The sequence below is a fragment of the Pistacia vera genome, unplaced genomic scaffold (genome assembly GCF_008641045.1).
Source record: "Pistacia vera cultivar Batoury unplaced genomic scaffold, PisVer_v2 Contig812, whole genome shotgun sequence".
Classification (NCBI taxonomy): domain Eukaryota; kingdom Viridiplantae; phylum Streptophyta; class Magnoliopsida; order Sapindales; family Anacardiaceae; genus Pistacia; species Pistacia vera.
This window is the reverse complement of record NW_022196682.1, coordinates 155,580-174,123: the sequence shown is the minus strand read 5'-3', so window position 1 is coordinate 174,123 and position 18,544 is coordinate 155,580. Positions and strand designations below refer to the sequence as shown.

The following is an 18,544-nucleotide window of genomic DNA, read 5'->3' as shown; positions in this document are numbered from 1 at the left end:
TTTTTTTTTTTTTTTACAGAGTAAGTGTATTTTATCGAGATGTCTTTAACCTCTCTTTTTCAATTTGTTTTGTTGGTGGCATAAGCTGCTCTTAGCTCACATAATTGCCACCTCTTCATAGAATGTGCTTCAACCTTGACACAACCAAAGCTACTCAATAATGTCCCAGGAACCAGAAGTGGTTACAAGTGAGTAAGAATTATTATCAAGAGATCAAATTCTCGTTATCTCTTGTTAATTATAAACTAATACAATAAAAATAAAATATAAAACTAATTACTAGTTCAACCCAAAATTAAAATTAATTACATAAACTAAATACTATTTAAATGAATCTAAGATAGAATTTATAGAACTTTAAATAAGATAAAGACTAAAATTAATTCACTCAATAAAACCTACCAAAACTATGACTGTAAAATAAATCAACGTAATTTTATTTTCAAGCACAAAGAGAGGGAAATTGCAGTGGGAGATTTTGCAAACAAGACACCTAGACATCTGAAGTGTCATTCTTTTGGGCCATTTGGGAATGCAGATTACAAGCTAAAGCTGCCAAATGGGTCTAACATATCTTTACATAGGAAAAAATTGGGGGTGTCAATCGTTGGTGGCAAGGGCAGACTGTAGTACATCTTCAAGATATTTCTCAGCAGCAGCATACTGCCTCTTTTTATCCTCAATAGCTAAAGCAGCCAAAGCTTTATCCTGCACAAACAGAAATTTTTTTATCGATCCCATCCAAAATGTATGAATTTAGAAGTATAATGACGGTGTTGTATTTAATAAAACACAGAATTACCGGCGGCAAGTCTTGGTAGCTCCTTAGAGTATCCAGGATGGGTTTTGTCTTCTTCTCTAACTCTTTTCTGTGCTCAGCCATTTCAGCCAACACCCCGTGGCTAATCTCAGGGGTATAGCCCAGACGATTGAGTAATGCCTGTGGAAAAGGGATTTGGTGCAAATTATACACAAATGAAACAAAATGTAGGTGATATACGAATAATTGATTTGAGAGCAACTCATCCTTTGAAGCTTCATTGAAAACAAACATAAAAAGAGAAAACCATATTCAATCTGGATCCAGGATTCCAATTTAAACAGCAGGAGTGGAAGTACAAAGGCAACAACTCCAATAAAAAAATCTAGACTGACAGAGTTCCATAATGTAAATTTTGAGAAGAAATACAATATCTATAATCCCATACTTTTACACTCATATACATAAATATGTTAAATATTTGAATAGAGAAAACAAAAACATGATATAGAAAACATAACAAGTGAAGAAAGAAAGGGTCTTCGGTGTTTCAATATTTAAAAGCCCCATATGACTTTGTCTAGCCTAGACTTTTTTGGTTGCATTCGCAAAGTAAATAATTGTGTCGCACCTGATTACACTTGGTGCAAGAACCTAGAAGTATATTTAAAAGAAAATATGAAATATCTAATAATAGCTAAAGAGTAATGAAGAACAAATGAGCTGATGTTGCGCAATCAAATTGTCTTTTAATTGTACAGCCAGCAAATCGATATTTTTTTTTTTTTTTTTCTGCTAAGTGTTTTATTTACTTTTAAAAGTGATTTTTCTCCTATTGTAGATTCAATCAAATAACCGCTTGAATCAATAGATGCACCACCACAACCACAACTGAACTTTTAAAAATACCAGAAGAATAAGTTGCATTCTAACTTTTTTGCCGCCTAATCAAGGTTGTACCTTGGAAAGTGTTAGGATCCCACATTGAGAGGAAAAAGGGGTGGACATGTGGTTTATAAGGAATTGGGCACCCTCCCTTGACAAGCCGGTTTTCCAAAGAGAGTTCTACCCAAGCCCAGTAAAGCACCATTGCCCAGCCCAATTCCTATCAGAGGCCCATTATCCAATCTAATTCTTATCAATTTGGGAGATGATTCCTATCAAATGGTATCAGAGCAAGCCCCACCTTCCGAGCACACGCAGTAGGGCTTAGTGGCCCCCCCGAGGGGGCGAGAAGGAAAGTTGCTGACAGGCTTCTAGGCGAAGTAAGACCAAAAGGAAGGGCAATAAGGCCAATGAGGGCGGGGTAGTTGATGAGGGCGGGTGCTCTTTAGAAAAAAGACCAACAAAGGCGTTTGTCTCAAAGTATGGGAGAATGTTAGGATCCCACATTGAGAGAAAAAAGGGGTGGGCATGTGATTTATAAGGAGTTGAAAACCCTCTCTTGACAAACCAGTTTTTCAAGGAGAGTTCTATCTAAGTTCACAAAAGGACCATTGCCCAACCCAATTCCTATCAAAAGCCTACTGCCCAGCCTAATTCCTATCAATTTGGGAGTGGGTTCCTATCAGAAAATGGAAACATGTTTGAATCCAGCATTTCAAGGAAATCTAATAATCAATAGAAAGGGTTATTTCATTGTTATAGAAAGTAATTACAAGTCACTAATTTTTTAGGGCCAACAAGCTCAAGAGAAAATCAAATTCATTCAACTATTAAATCTTGAGAGAAAGACGTGTTCGCATCCAATGTTTCAAGGAAATTAAATAATCAAGAGAAAGAGTATTGAATTTCTAGGTTCACTAATTTTTGAGGGCCAACCAAGCTTGAATTGAAAATCAAATTCATATCAATTGCTAAAGCTTGAGAGAATGTAATGTTTGCATCCAGTGTTTCAAGAAAACAAATTAGGAAGAGAAAGGGCATTGAATTTCATTCTTTTAGAAGGTCACTATAGGGTTCAATAATTTTTTAGGGCCAACAAAGCTTGAGAGAAAATCAAATTCAATTCAAATGCTAAAGCCACATACACAACCTGTTTTGATAGTTCTTCAAGTTGAACAACAATTAAGAGGCTGAGATCACATTACAGAGAAAGCCATTCAAGTGGAGTTCACTGAATCTATAACCAGCACAAAGAAATTTAAGAAATGAATCAAACTACATTATTTTTCCTCAATTTCCCTAGTCAACTTTGTTAATACTTCCAACATTAAACTTCCAAATAACAAATTAACATAAAATTTTTTGCAATTGAAAATATTTGATGAAAGGGATTCCTTAATGAAACCAAAATCAAATGAGGTTCTTAAAGATGATGCTAACTGAAAATTTTCTAATCCCTAAACTTCTCATAAAATCAAGACAAATGATGGGTGTACAATTTCCTATGAACCGATTCTATGTCATATAAAATATTTCTTTGTCTAGTCATGTCATATATTTCTCTCATTTAAATATCCACTTCCTTCATTTTTCTCATAATTCCACTCTTAGTCAAATGACTTTCAAAACCTCACCTCCCTAATTCATATTCTAACAAGTACTTCTTAAGATGCATAACCATGTAGAACCAAATGGTTTAATTTGTTACCTGGGTCTACTAGCCTCAAGCTTTGATACGACTAATATCCACTGTAGAAGAGATCAGAATCCTAGAACAAGATCAATATATGTCATGAATATCAAATCTTCTTCAAATCACGAATGTAGGCATCCTTATAAACTTTCAAATGTAATGAATCTTCACAGGCCTTGTTCCTTCATATACCCACATGGTATTTGTACAATTTAATCATACTAAACTGTATTGTCGAGACATCCAAGGATGACAGTGACACTAGCCAAATTAAAGAATCCAGGAAACTTAAAAATAAATTCCTAGTGTCTAATCTGGACCTACTTCATGACAAAAACAAAATTTGGAGGAGTGTGTAAAAAGAATAAGTAAATGCTTAAAACTTCTCTCGACCTTGAAATTGTTGAAAATATTCAATACCAACAACAGGAGAGCATCAAAATTTGGACCTGCATCCTGACTTAAACAAAATTTGGAGGAGTGCGTGAAAAGAATTAAGCAATTGCTCAAAACTTCTCTCAACCTTGAAATTGTTAAAATATGCAATACCAACAACAGGAGAGCATGAAAATTTTCCTATTAGCATATAAAATCTACTGTATCTCTCTCCAAATCTATTAGTTGATTTCAATGAAGTTGCAGAAAGATAAAAACGACAGCTGTCCTGCCAAAGGTTCCCTCATCAAGTTTCATTATGCCCTTAGCAAAATGTCAATCAAATGAAGTTTCTAAGGTGAGTTAGTGCCAAAGTCTCATTTCAAATTATCTTCTCCAATCCTTTATGAGCTACTTTAACTCCTTCCTCAACAAGTGATCATATTAAATTCCTCAAATAATCTCTTAAAAGATGGGCAACTCTCAGAATGGGCTCTAAGTGAGAGTTGAATGTCATAATACTAAGTGACTTTCTTTGTCAAATTCTTTGCAAGTAATTCTTCTCCATTTAACATAGGGAGGCCAAAAAGAGCCTCACCTTCTAATATTACTTCGGAAATAATAAAAGTAACAACAAAAGATCAATACCTTGTAGTTGTTATACTGCTGCAGGTACTGTCGCTCCTTCGATGCCATTACTGCCAAGTTGGTCTTCCAATTTTCCATTTGAGCTTCACAAGGAGCTACATCATCTTCTAGTTGCGCAAGTGTTCTACCAAAGTAAATCAAACAACAGATATAGATTCCAAGATCCAATTCAAGGATATTCCACGGCAAGAACTAAAATTGCATTTAAAAGAAAAGTTAATCTAAGACATTACCTTTTCAAATAGGTTAACCTTGCAATTGCCTTGCGGGTGTAATCCAGAAGAATTTTAGACTCCTTGCGTACTTTTGCCTTCTTCTCCTGTACAGCAGTTTTTCTCAACGAAATATCACCCATTGCTACAAGAAAACTGAAAAAATTTGAACCAATCAAGAATTGTAAAAAAATTAAAAATTAAAAAAACAAAAACAAAAATGAAGAGCAATAATATTGAAGAATAAAGAAACACCCACCTGCTAAGTTCAGTGTCTCTTATATTCAACAAATTAGCTACGTTAGCAAGAACTTGAGCTGAAGAAACCACATTAGATGGCAAACTCTCTTGTGCCAGTCCCACATTCTCCAAAATCTCTCTAATCCTTGCAGCTAAGACCATTCAAATAACAAACAATTAGACGAATTAAAATTGAAAACCCCAAAAGAAAGAAGAAGTAATTAAAATTTAGTACCTTGTGAGCGATACTCGGTGGCCTTTTGGCGAAAATCAGCAGCGACAATGTTGGCAGCTTGGGTCTTGGCTTGTGAAAGAGTTACTAAATTGTACAAATGAGCGACGCTTCGAGGCGTGTATTCGAAATCAGGAACTTCTTTTCCAGCTGCTTCAAATTGTGAGGCCAACCACGCCTTAACTTCGGCAATTCGCGACGCATCGCTACCTGCTCCGCTCTTTACGGAATCTGTCACCGGAGAATCAATTATGTCGCTCATTGTTAACCAATCTGTAAACGGAGAGAGTGGATTAAACAATTTTGAGATCAAGAACACTGAATAAGAATGTTTTGATGGGTTAAAAGGGAACCTGAAGAAAGGAGTAAGAAGACGATTTAGTGAAGGCCAATCTTTTGAGTAAGTACTGATCATCCTCAAATTAATCCAACGGTTAAGCAGTTGCTTTAGTGGGCCCAAGTATTTAAGAAATGAAAATTTTGCCTCCCTTGCTGTTTAATTTTGGGTTGTCGTTTACAACCCTGAAACTTAAGAAACTAACTCTGCCTCCCCTAACTACCAAAACTATCAAAAACACAACCTGCCGTTAGTTAATGGTGTTAACCGTGTTAAAATTAACTTTTATAAGGTTTAATCAGTCTTTTTACTTACAGATATTTTTAAATTAAAGAATAAACTAAAAAATTCAGATATGAAAAAGGAATTAAAAAAATTTACAAAAGGAAATTCAAGAAAAAAAAATTGAAAAAAATAAAAAAAATTTATGTGCAATTGTAACTAGTGATTGGAGATCATCGACTACAATCTCATATTACGGCAAACTTCAACTTGCAAATAGTTGGTTGTAATTTGCAAATCACGGCTTGCAATCTTAGAGTGTTAGCCAGTGATCAAAAGATAATAGCCAATGATCTAAGATCGTCGACTACAATTGCTTTTTTTTTTTTTTCTTACATGACTTAAGTATATATTTCTAAAATTAATTAAAAATACACACTTTTTTTGTCTTTCCAAGTTAAGCCACTTAAATATTTTATAATAGATAAATTTAATTTTTCGAAAGGTTTTAAAATTTCTTGCATTATTTTAATTTTTTTTTTTTTTGCGGGGGGAGTAATAGAACCGAGGAAAAAATTGTCATTGTGAGTGATGGGTGTTCTTAGTAATTTTCATAGTTTGGACTTAGGAGATGCAAATAGTTTCTCAAGTTTTAGTGGTGTAATTTATTAAACCCTTTAATTTCATTATCACTTGTACACCTTTATTTGATTACCGACCGCTTCCCACAGCCGGCAATGGCCTGCCAAGACTGGCGAATTCTACTTCAGTTTGAATTTTTTTAATAATTAATTAAATGATATTTATTTAATATAAATTCAATTTTACTTCATAATTATAAAAATATTTTGTAGAAACTACGTCCCGTCTATCATTATGCTTATAAACAATTTACAAATAAAATTTTGTCAATCACAAATTTATAATTTTTTAAAATTTAATTTACCAAAAATCAAATAATCAAAACTCATATTTATCTGGCATTTATTTCATCATCTTTATTTCTATTTTTTACAAAAATAATACTACACATACAACATTCTCATACAACATTATGTGGCAAAAAATGATTGGGTAAAAGTTTAATTTTAATTTAAAATCAATCAATCATATTTTATCACGTAATACTATATGAGAAATATTGTATAAAAATATATGTTTAGTATTTACTCTTCTCACAATTGCAATATTATTATACACAGTTGTGGAGCCACATCCAAGCAGGGGTGAATTTTATATAGAATATTATATTTTGTCCCTGTAATTCAGATTTCACTTTGGCCACCTCAGTTTTTGAACATCATATATATATATATATGTGTGTAACTTTTTCACTTGTGTAATCCTTTTTTTTTTTTTTTTTCTTTTGATAACCCATGTGTCTGGGCCAATTTGCGCCCACCTCAATTAAACTTTGAGGTCCATTGAACATTCTACATGTTCTTTTGAAACTACAATGTTATTCATTGAACCCTCCGGCCTGATTTCACAATAGAAATAAAAAGTTATGGCCACCAGCCACCTCTTTAGATTTAACTGTCTAACTGATAAGGTGAGAGTTGAGACTGCACTTAAATGGGGAAGAATGACAAAGGCCTACCTCTGTATATAGTTGCCATTTATAATTAATGGGCCGTTAAAAGTAGCTCTGCTTTCTTTTTCTTCATTTGAGAGGGGGAGATTTATCATGTAATCAAACAGTTAATACTTATGCATAACATTATAAATAAATAATATATGGATAAAATACTTTTATTCAAGTCTCAATTTACGGATTTCAAAGATAACAACCTATTATAAAAAATGAATTTACTCAAAACACTTTTCTTAAATACAACAGAACCAAATTGTGGGTAGTATCCCACTTTGTTGATCTACAACTACAAGTGAACACTATTTATAACCAACGAGTGGGTAATTGGGTATAAACTCACCTTCCAACATTAATTGCTTTAAATTTTATGGATCCATATATATTAACCTTCCATGCCAGCAGTTCCTTCACCACTCACCTAAGCTTCATTCATTCTACCTCAAAACTTCAGTCATGGCTTCTTCTTCCCCTTATCTAATCTTTGCCTTCTTCATCATTTTCCCATTTTCAATCACCAATTCAGCCCTGGCAGCCCGCCCCTTTTTTCACATTTTGAAGCCTCAATCCATGAACCAATTGTTACACTCACAGGATATTCCTCCTTTGCCCAAGCCTAAGCTTCCTTCATTGCCGCCATTCACTTCATCACCACTCCATTTTGCACCATTGCCCTCACCACCAGAGACAGAGATACCTCCTTCAATGGCACCCGCAATGCCACCATCACATGGTATCACTTCTTCACCACCTGAACCATCGGCATTGCCTCCAACCTCAGCATCCCCGAAACATTCGAAGCATAAATCACACCATAAACACTCTTCTTCACCACCTGCTCTCGTGCCACCGGCATCGCCTCCTTGCTCAAAATCACCACATGAAAGCACCTCTTTGGCACCAGTAGTGTCACCAGCATTGCCTCCTAGCACAACACCACCAAATCCATCGGCATTGCCCCCAAGCTCAGCATCACCAAAACATTCAAAGCATGAACCACCCCATAAAAGCACTTCTTCACCAACCGCCGTAGTGCCACCAGCATTGCCTCCTAGCGCGACACCGCCAGAAAATTCAGTGCCACCATCACCACATAAGAAGACTTTTTCAGCACCAAAATTACCTCCTAGCTCAAATTTGCCAAATCCTACAATTCCACCACATTTTCTGCCATTTCATAAATATTTTAAGCCACTCCTGCCCCCTTTTCCCACATTCCCAAATGTCACATTGCCTCCATCGCCAACAACTCCGTAGTAAAACTTCGGGAATTACTGTTTCTGTGGATTTTAAGAGAAAATCCGCAAGTATTGTGTTGTGTGCGTGTGTGTGTGTGTGTGTTTTTTAGTATGTCCGGCGATCTTGTCTGCTATGGAAGCTCTTTCGAATTCGTGTGATCTTTTTAACTTATTGTACCACGAGGTTCTTAATTAGTAGATTCTTCTAATATTGTGAGCTGAAATTATTCCTTCTTGCTCAAATTTCATTCATGTGGCTAGAAAATATTGGACTGAAACATTCACTTAATGGTTTCTCAGTTACCAAACAACATCAAATTAATAAATTGCATATACTGTAGAAGTATTTTTAATCACAATTAAGGGAAATTATAAAGAATGGGGTAATTATATTATATATATATATATGTTTCTTTGATCTCTCTAAAGTCGGACTGAAACAAATGGACAAATCTATCCAAAATTCATAACTCTCAAAATTTTTAGAAATAATTTCATATCAATTGTTGTTATGCAAAAATGCAACAAACCGGAGATACCCAATTGATCTTCGACAGAACTAAGTAGGATGTGTACGTAATTAAGAGTTAGGAAACGATATCAGTTATGGTTCACATCGTTATTGAACTTACAGGATTGGCTGGAACTAAAGAGAGCACTACCTATCCAAGTGAATTCAACCTTGTATTTGCTTATTAATGTTACTGTATTGGCAAAATCGCAAATCTCAAGATTATATTTTGTTACTGTTACTACGGATTTTGAGACAACACTTTTGTATGCGTTTGGTTTCTTATTTTGGGTAGGATTTTGGGGATAGTATTGGATAATTGAATATGGGAGTATTACGAGGTAAAATTTAAAAATTTATAGAAAAACCCCCTAAGTTTGCTAATTTCATAAATACCCCAATATGTAAATTGACAAAAATACCCCCACCACCTGCAGTGCCAGATTCTAGCCACTACCGCCGGAATTTGGTCGGAAAATCGCGTTACGACACAGACCGGTCGGATCTGTGTCGTAACGAGTCGTTATGGCCTTTTCCAGCCAGATCCACCACAGATCTGGCCGGAAAATGCCAGATCTATGGCCTGCCGTGGTCATCGACGGCCGAAAAAGGCCAAAACGACGGCCATCTTTGGCCGTCAGTGACAGCCAAAGATGGCCGTCGTTGAGGTCAACGATGGCCAAGACGGCCATTTCTTTGGCCGTCATTCACGGCCAGATCGGTGAACTTCCAGCCATTTATGGTCGGCAGGTTGGCCGTTGTATAGATTTTGGCTACCACCGATGGTGGTTGCCTGAATCTGGCGAGTATGGGTTGCGGGGGTGTTTTTGATAATTTTTAAACTTTTTTTAGGGTGTATTTGATGAAATTAATAACTTTATGGGGTCTAAAAGTAATTAAAAAAATAGGGTAATATTCTTGGAATAATGTGCCAAACATTATTTGGAGAATAGGATCCAGAATCTAGATAAAAATAATAAGCAAAACATAGTGTTTAAGTATTTGGTATTATATATAAGATAATACGCATTATTTAAAATAATTACTTATTTTACACATATATTATATAAAATAATAATTAAAATTATATTAAAAATTATTTAATACTTTAATAATAGTTGGTACTTTGTTAATAATTAATAATTATATTTATAATAAAAGCAAAAAATATTAATAATGATTAATTTGAATTTAAACTCGGACCTAAGATTTGGATGCCCAGGCCCATGGATACAAAAACTCGGGATTATACTTGGGCCCACGTCAGCCATGTGACCTGGCCTGGTGGGTTTTAACTTGTATGGGTTTATTTCCTGGGGAGTGACTTTTAATCCTCCAGAAATTATAAAATTTATCTAAAATTGGGGTGAGAATTGAAAACTCGCTTAGATGTGGAAGTGTCTCAAGGACTAGCCCAACCACAATTTCCCTTAATTTATAGGACGAAATTTTTCCCATAGTTAAATCATTGACCCTTAACCAATTTCCAAGCTTTCAAATGTTCAATCCCTACGAATCACTAGCAAATTGAGTTCTTTTGATTCTAAGGAGGTATTATTGAACCATTTGAGAGCATACTGTTGTTTTAAAAGCTCCAAAAAAGTGACAAAGGTATCTTATGTACTTTAGAGGTTGTTTAATCTAGTTGATGGATTTCAAATGTATGTGTCCTAAACATGTAAATGAAGTTTTTTTCAGTTAGATTGTTGTTTTAGTATGTTGTATGAACTTATTGTTGAATGGATATGATTTAAATGTATGTTGTTGTGTTTTTCACGAAATTAAATAGGGTGAGTGAGTTGCTCGTGTGGATCATATTTGGTCAAAATTCGATTCAAAGGTTGAAGATGACTATTGACTAACACCCTTGTGTTGGTCACTTAAGGCTCTGTCCAAATGACCAACACCCTATATCGGTCATTATCGGTCAATGTCGATCTAAGTGCTTTAAATTTCATTTATCTTGGGATTTGTGCTTTGAGTAGCCATTGACTTATTTTTGTGGGTTTTTTAGGAAAATGGGGAACTTGGCTTGTATTCATAAGAATACGGAGGACGATGGGACAACCAACGTAAGACCGGAACAATTGCTGGACCTAGTTAATCGACATACAAGATCTACCTTTCCAAATGGAATTGGTAGGAATGCTCGTTTAAATGTAATTGAAACTGTGACTTGCTCCAATTATGACAGTAAGCCACCTAAAGGTAGGAATGTTGTGAACCTTGGAATTGGCCGAGATGTGGCTACCTCTCAAAAAATGAAGTAATAGTAATAATAATCAAATTCTTGAAGTCGATAGATTTTGAGATGGGCATAAAAAATAAATAAATCACATCGTATATTGAATATCGCATAGGAAAGAGAGATGGATTCTCCCTTCCGGGCAAAGTTCTGAGGAACGTTGACTTTATAGTAGAGGTGGGAATTTGGGCCTAAGCCCAAAAAACCTAACCCTAGGATCGATCTTGTAGGGCTTAGGCCCAAACCTAGACCGACGCAAAGGAGGAGGGACCGATCCTTGGGTTGGTCCCTCCTCCAAGGCTCGGGCCCAAACCCTTCCCCTTTTTTTCAAAACTCCCTTGTCAAATTAAAAAAAAAAAAAAAAAAAAACCCTGTTTTTAAATAGATAATAATAATAATAGGGGTAAAATGATAGTTTACAAAAAATTGATTCAACCATTGGCCAACAGTCAACTAACCATCGAGCCAATGGTCATGATGGGAGAGAATTTTTTTTTCTCCACTCCACCTCCACAACCAACCCCCCCCCCCCCCCCCCCCCCCCCCCCCCCCCCCCCCCCCCCAGTGTTGCCAGCCTCAAGTATAAATAATTCTACAACTCAACTCTCAATCTCTCTACTCCAATTCTCAAATTCAGTTCAATTTATATTTACATTTATTCATATTATTTATATTATTCAATTTCTTCAATTTTTTCTATTATTTATATTATTCAATTTCTTTCATTTTAATTATTTTTATTTTATTATAAATTCATAATGGATTCCCGAAATTATGCATTTAGAAGACCCTAAATGAGTTTTACGTTCCATCCACCGAAGAAATGAAAGGGTTCGATCCATTTTCAACATTTCCAAAGGTAGCAATTCCCTAACCAGAAACGGCCGAGACTGCGTGTAACCAAACATAAGCAAGCTACGACACCATGGGCTCGACAAGACCGTCAAAGAAGGCTATGTCCGGGGTATGACAATACCTCACCAGATCAAAACGAGCAAAGCTAAATAGGAAGGGAGAAGAATCATGCGTGGTACATAATTTTTGTGCAACCGTTATTCGCGCTGAGCACGGGACTTCAACGATGCGGAGGCACTTGGAGAAGAAGCACCCCCAATTTATGGCGCAATCTAGAGGGTCCAGTTCAACTTCAATCACACTAGGTAGGCAAATTCAAACTCAACTTAATTTTAATCCACAATTCTCAACTCTCATAGCCTGGCAATACAGTGCACTCAAAGCACGAGAGTCAATGGCAAGATACATAGTTGCTATAGACTCTCTTTCTCTCTTTATCTGAAGATCCTTTTTTTGTTAAATTGAATAAAAATGCTTTTTGTCTAACATATAGCCCTGCTAGTAGAGGTACATGTAGAAGGGACATATTAAATCTTTTTAATAAAATAAGAGATCAACTTAAAATAGAATTTGAAAATTTTTGGAATATATCTGTTGCACTTACTTCATACATATGTGCTATTAGATCAAAAAACAGTATTTTTTAGTGTCACAATACATTACCTAGATCATAGTTGGAATTTACAACAAAAATTGATAGGTTTTAAACCATTATATGAAAAATATAGTGCTGACACAATTTATTTTACAATTATTGAAGTTTCACAAGAATATGTATTAACTGACAGAATTGTAGCGCTAATGCTTGATAATGCAGCTGCTAACACCGCATTAATTTCTTTATTAGAAAAGAGATTGGATCCACATGGTAAAGGAAGATTTTTTCACTAGAGATGTGTTTGCCACATCATTAATTTGATTGCTAAAGTAGGTTTAGAAGCTATAAATTCGAGGATTGAATGGGTGCGCGCAGCTATCGGATTCATCGCCAGTAGCAATACAAGATGGACTTAGTATGTAAAATATTGTCGCCAAGAGGAGCCGCCAATTCAACCAAAGAAGTTATGTATGGACATGCTTGTTCGTGGGAACTCCGCATACTTGATGTTGCAAAAAGCTATGTCAACCGCAAAACAAATTATAGATTTCGTCAACTAGAAGAACCATCCAGATGAAGTCGTCAACAATTTGGATTGGACGGTTTGCGATGTTTTTCTTTAATTTCTTAAAGTTTTTTACGATTCCACNCATAAAAAAAAAAAAAAAATCACATCATATATTGAATATCGCATCGGAAAGAGAGATGGATTCTCCCTTCCGGGCAAAGTTCTGAGGAACGTTGACTTTATAGTAGAGGTGGGAATTTGGGCCTAAGCCCAAAAAACCTAACCCTAGGATCGGTCCTATAGGGCTTAGGCCCAAACCTAGACCAACCCAAAGGAGGAGGGACCGATCCTTGGGTTGGTCCTTCCTCCAAGGCCTGGGCCCAAACCCTTCCCCCTTTTTTCAAAACTCCCTTGACAAATAAAAAAAAAAAAAACCCTACTTTTAAATAGATAATAAAAATAGGGGTAACATTATATTTTACAAAAAATTGATTCAACCATTGGCCAACAGTCAACTAACCATTGAGCCAACAGTCATGATGGGAAGGAACCCCCCCCCCCGGTTGCCAGCCTCAAGTATAAATAATTCTACAACTCAACTCTCAATCTCTCTACTCCAATTCTCAAATTCAATTCAATTTATATTTACATTTATTCATATTATTCATATTATTTATATTATTCAATTTCTTCCATTTTTCAATTTTTTCTATTATTCATATTATTATTTATATTATTCAATTTCTTTCATTTCAATTATTTTTTATTTTATCATAAATTCATAATGGATTCCCGAAATTATGCATTTGGAAGACCCTAAATGAGTTTTACGTTCCATCCACTGAAGAAATGAAAAGGTTCACTCCATTTTCAACATTTCCAAAGGTAGCAATTCCCTAACCAGAAACAGCCAAGACTGCGTGTAGCCAAACACAAGCGAGCTGCGACACCACGGGCTCGACAAGACCGTCAAAGAAGGCTGTGTCCGAGGTATGACAATACTTCACCAGATCAAAACGAGCAAAGCTAAATGGGAAGGGAGAAGAATCATGCGGGGTACGTAATTGTTGTGCAACCGTTATTCGCACTGAGCACGGGACTTCAACGATGCGGAGGCACTTGGAGAAGAAGCACCCCCAATTTATGGCGCAATCTAGAGGGTCCGGTTCAACTTCAACCACACTAGGTAGGTAAATTCAAACTCAACTTAATTTTAATCCACAATCCTCAACTCTCCCAGCCTGGCAATACAGTGCACTCAAAGCACAAGAGTCAATGGCAAGATACATAGTTGCTACATACTCTCCTCTTTCTTTATCTGAAGATCATTTTTTTGTTGAATTGAATAAAAATGCTTTTTGTCTAACATATAGCCCTGTTAGTAGAGGTACATGTAGAAGGGACATATTAAATCTTTTTAATAGAATAAGAGATCAACTTAAAATAGAATTTGAAAATTTTAGGAATATATCTGTTGCACTTACTTCAGACATATGTGCTATTAGATCAAAAAAGAGTTTTTTTGAGTGTCACAATACATTACCTAGATCATAGTTAGAATTTACAACAAAAATTGATAGGTTTTAAACAATTATATGAAAAACATAGTGCTGACACAATTTATTTTACAATTATTGAAGTTTCGCAAGAATATGTATTAACTGATAGAATTGTAGCGCTAACACTTGATAATGCAGCTGCTAACACCGCATTAATTTCTTTATTAGAAAAGAGATTGGATCCACATGGTGAAGGAAGATTTTTTCACCAGAGATGTGTTTGCCACATCATTAATTTGATTGTTAAAGTAGGTTTAGAAGCTATGAATTCGAGGATTGAATGGGTGCGCGTGGCTATAGGATTCATCGCCAGTAGCAATACAAGATGGACTTAGTATGTAAAATATTGTCGCCAAGAGGAGCCGCCAATTCGACCAAAGAAGTTATGTACGGACATGCCTGTTCGTGGGAACTCCGCATACTTGATGTTGCAAAAAGCTATGTCAATCGCAAGACAAATTATAGATTTCGTCAACTAGAAGAACCATCCAGATGAAGTCGTCAACAATTTGGATTGGACGGTTTGCGATGTTTTTCTTTAATTTCTTAAAGTTTTTTACGATTCCACTAATATATTAAGTGATATTTATTATCCTACTACTAATGTAGCGTTAGATATTTTACTTCAAATTTCTAAAACTTTTGCTAGACATATATATGATGAAAATTTAGGCAAAATTGTTTCAAAAATGAAAAAAAAAAATACTAGAAATTTTGGTTAGATATTCCATTCTTATATGGATTAGGTTTTATTGTAGATCTTATGTTTAAATTACACATATTTAAATGTATGGTTATTGAGATAGGCCAACATTTAGATTATGACTATAGTTCTTATTTGATAGACTTTAAAAGAAAATTGGAAAGCCTTTTTTCTTGTATGAGCTAGGTACAGAGGAACAACCAGTGCCAGAAAACATGATCAGGAGCTTGATGAAGACATTTATCAACAAGGAATAGGATCAAGCATGTAGACGTATATGGAACATAACGGAAGTAGCAGCTCAAGCTCATATAAACATTAACCAAATGAGCTGCATCGGTACTTATAAATGGACATGTCTAACATGACGAAGAAGGAGAAATGTGAGATGGATTTGCTTCAATGGTGGAGCAAAAAAGCAAGTCGATTCCCCATTATAGCCTAAATGGCACATGACATTTTATCTGTGTCAATTTCAACAATTGCATCCGAGTCAGTATTTTCAATTAGAGGTTGTATTGTTAAAGAAAGAAGATGTTCTTTAACCAATGAGATGGTTGAAGTCATAACATGTTTACAAAATTGAACTCATGTAGACAGAAGACTATAATAGCACCCTGAAAATCCCAAACTACTCGACCTCTTCAAAAACACAGATTTGGACGATGTAAATTAATTTAATAAAAACAAATTTATTTAATTGTTTATTTGTGAAGTGTGATTGTGTGAATATTATATTTATGTTAAAATTAAATTATCTCTTTAAAGTTTAAATTAAAAACACCCTAAATTTAATCATTTATAACCAATTAACCATTCATTTATATTTAATTATTTATTTACTAATTAATTAAAAATTTTCAAAACACCCCCTAAAAAATTTCATAAACCCCTTATATAATTTTGATTTAACCCCTAAATATATAAAAAAATTAGGAGGGTATAAGTAATTTTCCAAGCCCATAGGACCGGTCCTCTGGGCCTAGGAGTGGTCCTAGGGATCGGTTTGGGCCCTGATTATATCTCATGGGCCTGAAAAATTAATTAATCAGGGCCCGAACCGATCCCCAGGACCCTAGGACCGCTCCTAGGCCCATATGACCGGTCCCAGTAGGGACTGGGCCTTGCCCAAATCTACTTTATAGTCTTTATCCTCACTAGGTAAGTGGGAATTAAATTCATTGGTTTGATTGAACCTATCAGGTAGCGCGCTACTTTAAAGCTTGCACCCGACAACGACTTTCACTTTCTAAATAGAAAGGAAAGAAGGGAAGAGTAACTCACTAACAGGAAAAGGATACGAAATAGAGCACCAAAAATAGTTCCACTCAAGCGAACCTTCTAACTGAAGCTGGTCACATTTTTTAGCAGGGTCTAGGCTACGGGGCTCTTTTCCAACCCCTTTCTTATGCGTTCAAGGATGACCCCTTTGAGTTGGCTCATGGCTACGATCTCTTATAACTTACCAACCTAGTCAAGTCGTACCTCTATGTCATGCTTAACCTTCTTAATTTTACCCTTTTAAAATTTGATGAAATGCCTTTTAGTCACCTTTTAAAGATTCTCTAGCGTATCCTCCCATGTGACCTATAACAATTTCTCAACCTAAGAATCCTCATTTTAGGTCTACTTAAGATAAATCGCTCCAAAACGTAAATGATAGCCAACTTAACGACATCCTCAGGTGGGACCTTAGTGAAATTCTCCCCATTAAACCACTTCTCAAAACACTGAATCTTCCATTACATAGATTTTATGTACTTGTCACAGATTTCATTCTTTAATTTGGTGTTGGCGGCTATCAAACTCAAACTAAACCCCCCATTCTTCTTCCCCAAATTGCTTCTTTCTCTTCAACAACCTATCAAGCCAAATTTTCTCTTTTATCCAGACAAGTGTAGTTTTCTCCCCCTATCAAGCTAACAAGCCCTTTTTTCTTCAATTTTTTCAGGTGATACATTTTATATTTTTATTCTTTTAGTTTTGAAAGTTCAAGGTTAAATTACAAATCAGGACTTAGAATTATGAAGTTGTCATTGCCATTGAGACCACAAATTGCATCCATTTTTTTATTTATTTGTAATGATATATTGAAGTCAGAGGAAGTAAGAAGATAGTTTTAAAGTTATTTTGGAGTAAACCTTGGGACCACATTGTTTTACCCATATTGCCTATTTTTTGTTTTCTTTTTTTTTTTTATGGAGAATATGAGTTATTGGGACCACATTGTTTTACCTATTTTTACCTTTGTTATATAATAAGTGTTTAATTCAAATGGATTTTGGAGTTGGCCTTGGGACCACATTGTTTTATCCATATTAGCCATTTTTTTGTTTTTTTTTTTTTAATGGAGAAGATGGGTTCTTGAGACCACATTGTTTTACCAATTTTTATATTTGTTATAAAAAATTGTTTGATTCAAATGGAAGTTAACTTTAATTGTTTTACAAGTGTTATGAAAAAGTGGGTTTAATTGTACAAGTGTTTGGTTATTTGAATAGATTTGTTACACATATCAATTCAATTTTAGTCAATGTATATAATGTAAGATCTATTTTAAAAAAAAAAAAAAATTACATTAAGATCTAGTTCAATTCAATTTCTATTATTTTAATTTAATTTTTGTTAAGGTATTTAAAAATTAGAAAGAGAAAGAGATATACTTGTGATGTGTATGTGTTATTAGAATATTTTAACTTATTAGCTTTATAATTTTTTTTAGTAGTTGTGGTTTCACTTATATATTGCATACATGGATTATTGTTATTGTTTGGTTTATATTGAGTACATAGCCTATTTTGTTGCATTTTTCTCTATCAAGTAATAATATATTGTTGTTTTGAAATAGTATGAAGAGATATTTCAAAAAAAAAGTCAACAATGATCTCATTATTTGAACAAGAGGAAAATACTGGTGATTCAAGTTAAGAGTGGGTGTTGATTTGCGAGATCTTCCTCCATTTTAGATTATGATCTTAATATTCAAGATCAAATCCGAAGAATATATTTGAAAAGAGGTCCTTGTCAACATAAGGGCTATAAGTTTCCTTCTTGGTATTTTGGTGGATTTTCAAGACAATTTGTTGTTTATTGGTTTAGTGAATTTGAACAATGATTAGAATATAGTGTATT

General features: G+C 34.8%; 2 protein-coding genes across 2 annotated transcripts; both read right to left on the bottom strand.

Annotated features, from left to right (window-relative positions):
- Positions 1 to 599: 599 nt before the first annotated feature.
- LOC116117497 (AUGMIN subunit 1) lies at positions 600 to 5,448 on the bottom strand. Its single transcript, XM_031403519.1, has 6 exons — positions 5,049 to 5,448; positions 4,833 to 4,965; positions 4,595 to 4,729; positions 4,362 to 4,485; positions 803 to 940; positions 600 to 708 (listed from the first exon to the last, which is right to left on the bottom strand). The coding sequence occupies exons 1-6, from the start codon at positions 5,305 to 5,307 to the stop codon at positions 601 to 603; spliced, it is 897 nt and encodes a 298-aa protein (XP_031259379.1). The 5' UTR covers positions 5,308 to 5,448; the 3' UTR covers position 600.
- Positions 5,449 to 7,758: 2,310 nt separating this feature from the next.
- LOC116117495 (loricrin-like) lies at positions 7,759 to 8,435 on the bottom strand. Its single transcript, XM_031403517.1, has 2 exons — positions 8,425 to 8,435; positions 7,759 to 8,362 (listed from the first exon to the last, which is right to left on the bottom strand). Exons 1-2 carry the CDS (start codon positions 8,433 to 8,435, stop codon positions 7,759 to 7,761), a joined length of 615 nt encoding a protein of 204 aa, XP_031259377.1.
- Positions 8,436 to 18,544: the final 10,109 nt, after the last annotated feature.

Excerpts from the sequence above, each read along its gene's own strand:
- LOC116117497 (XM_031403519.1), bottom strand. The coding sequence starts at position 5,307 with ATGAGCGACATAATTGATTCTCCGGTGACAGATTCCGTAAAGAGCGGA. Across the intron at positions 4,966-5,048 it reads CACCGAGTATCGCTCACAAG|CTGCAAGGATTAGAGAGATT; the intron begins GTACTAAATTTT and ends GAATGGTCTTAG. Across the intron at positions 4,486-4,594 it reads AGGTTAACCTATTTGAAAAG|AACACTTGCGCAACTAGAAG; the intron begins GTAATGTCTTAG and ends TTACTTTGGTAG.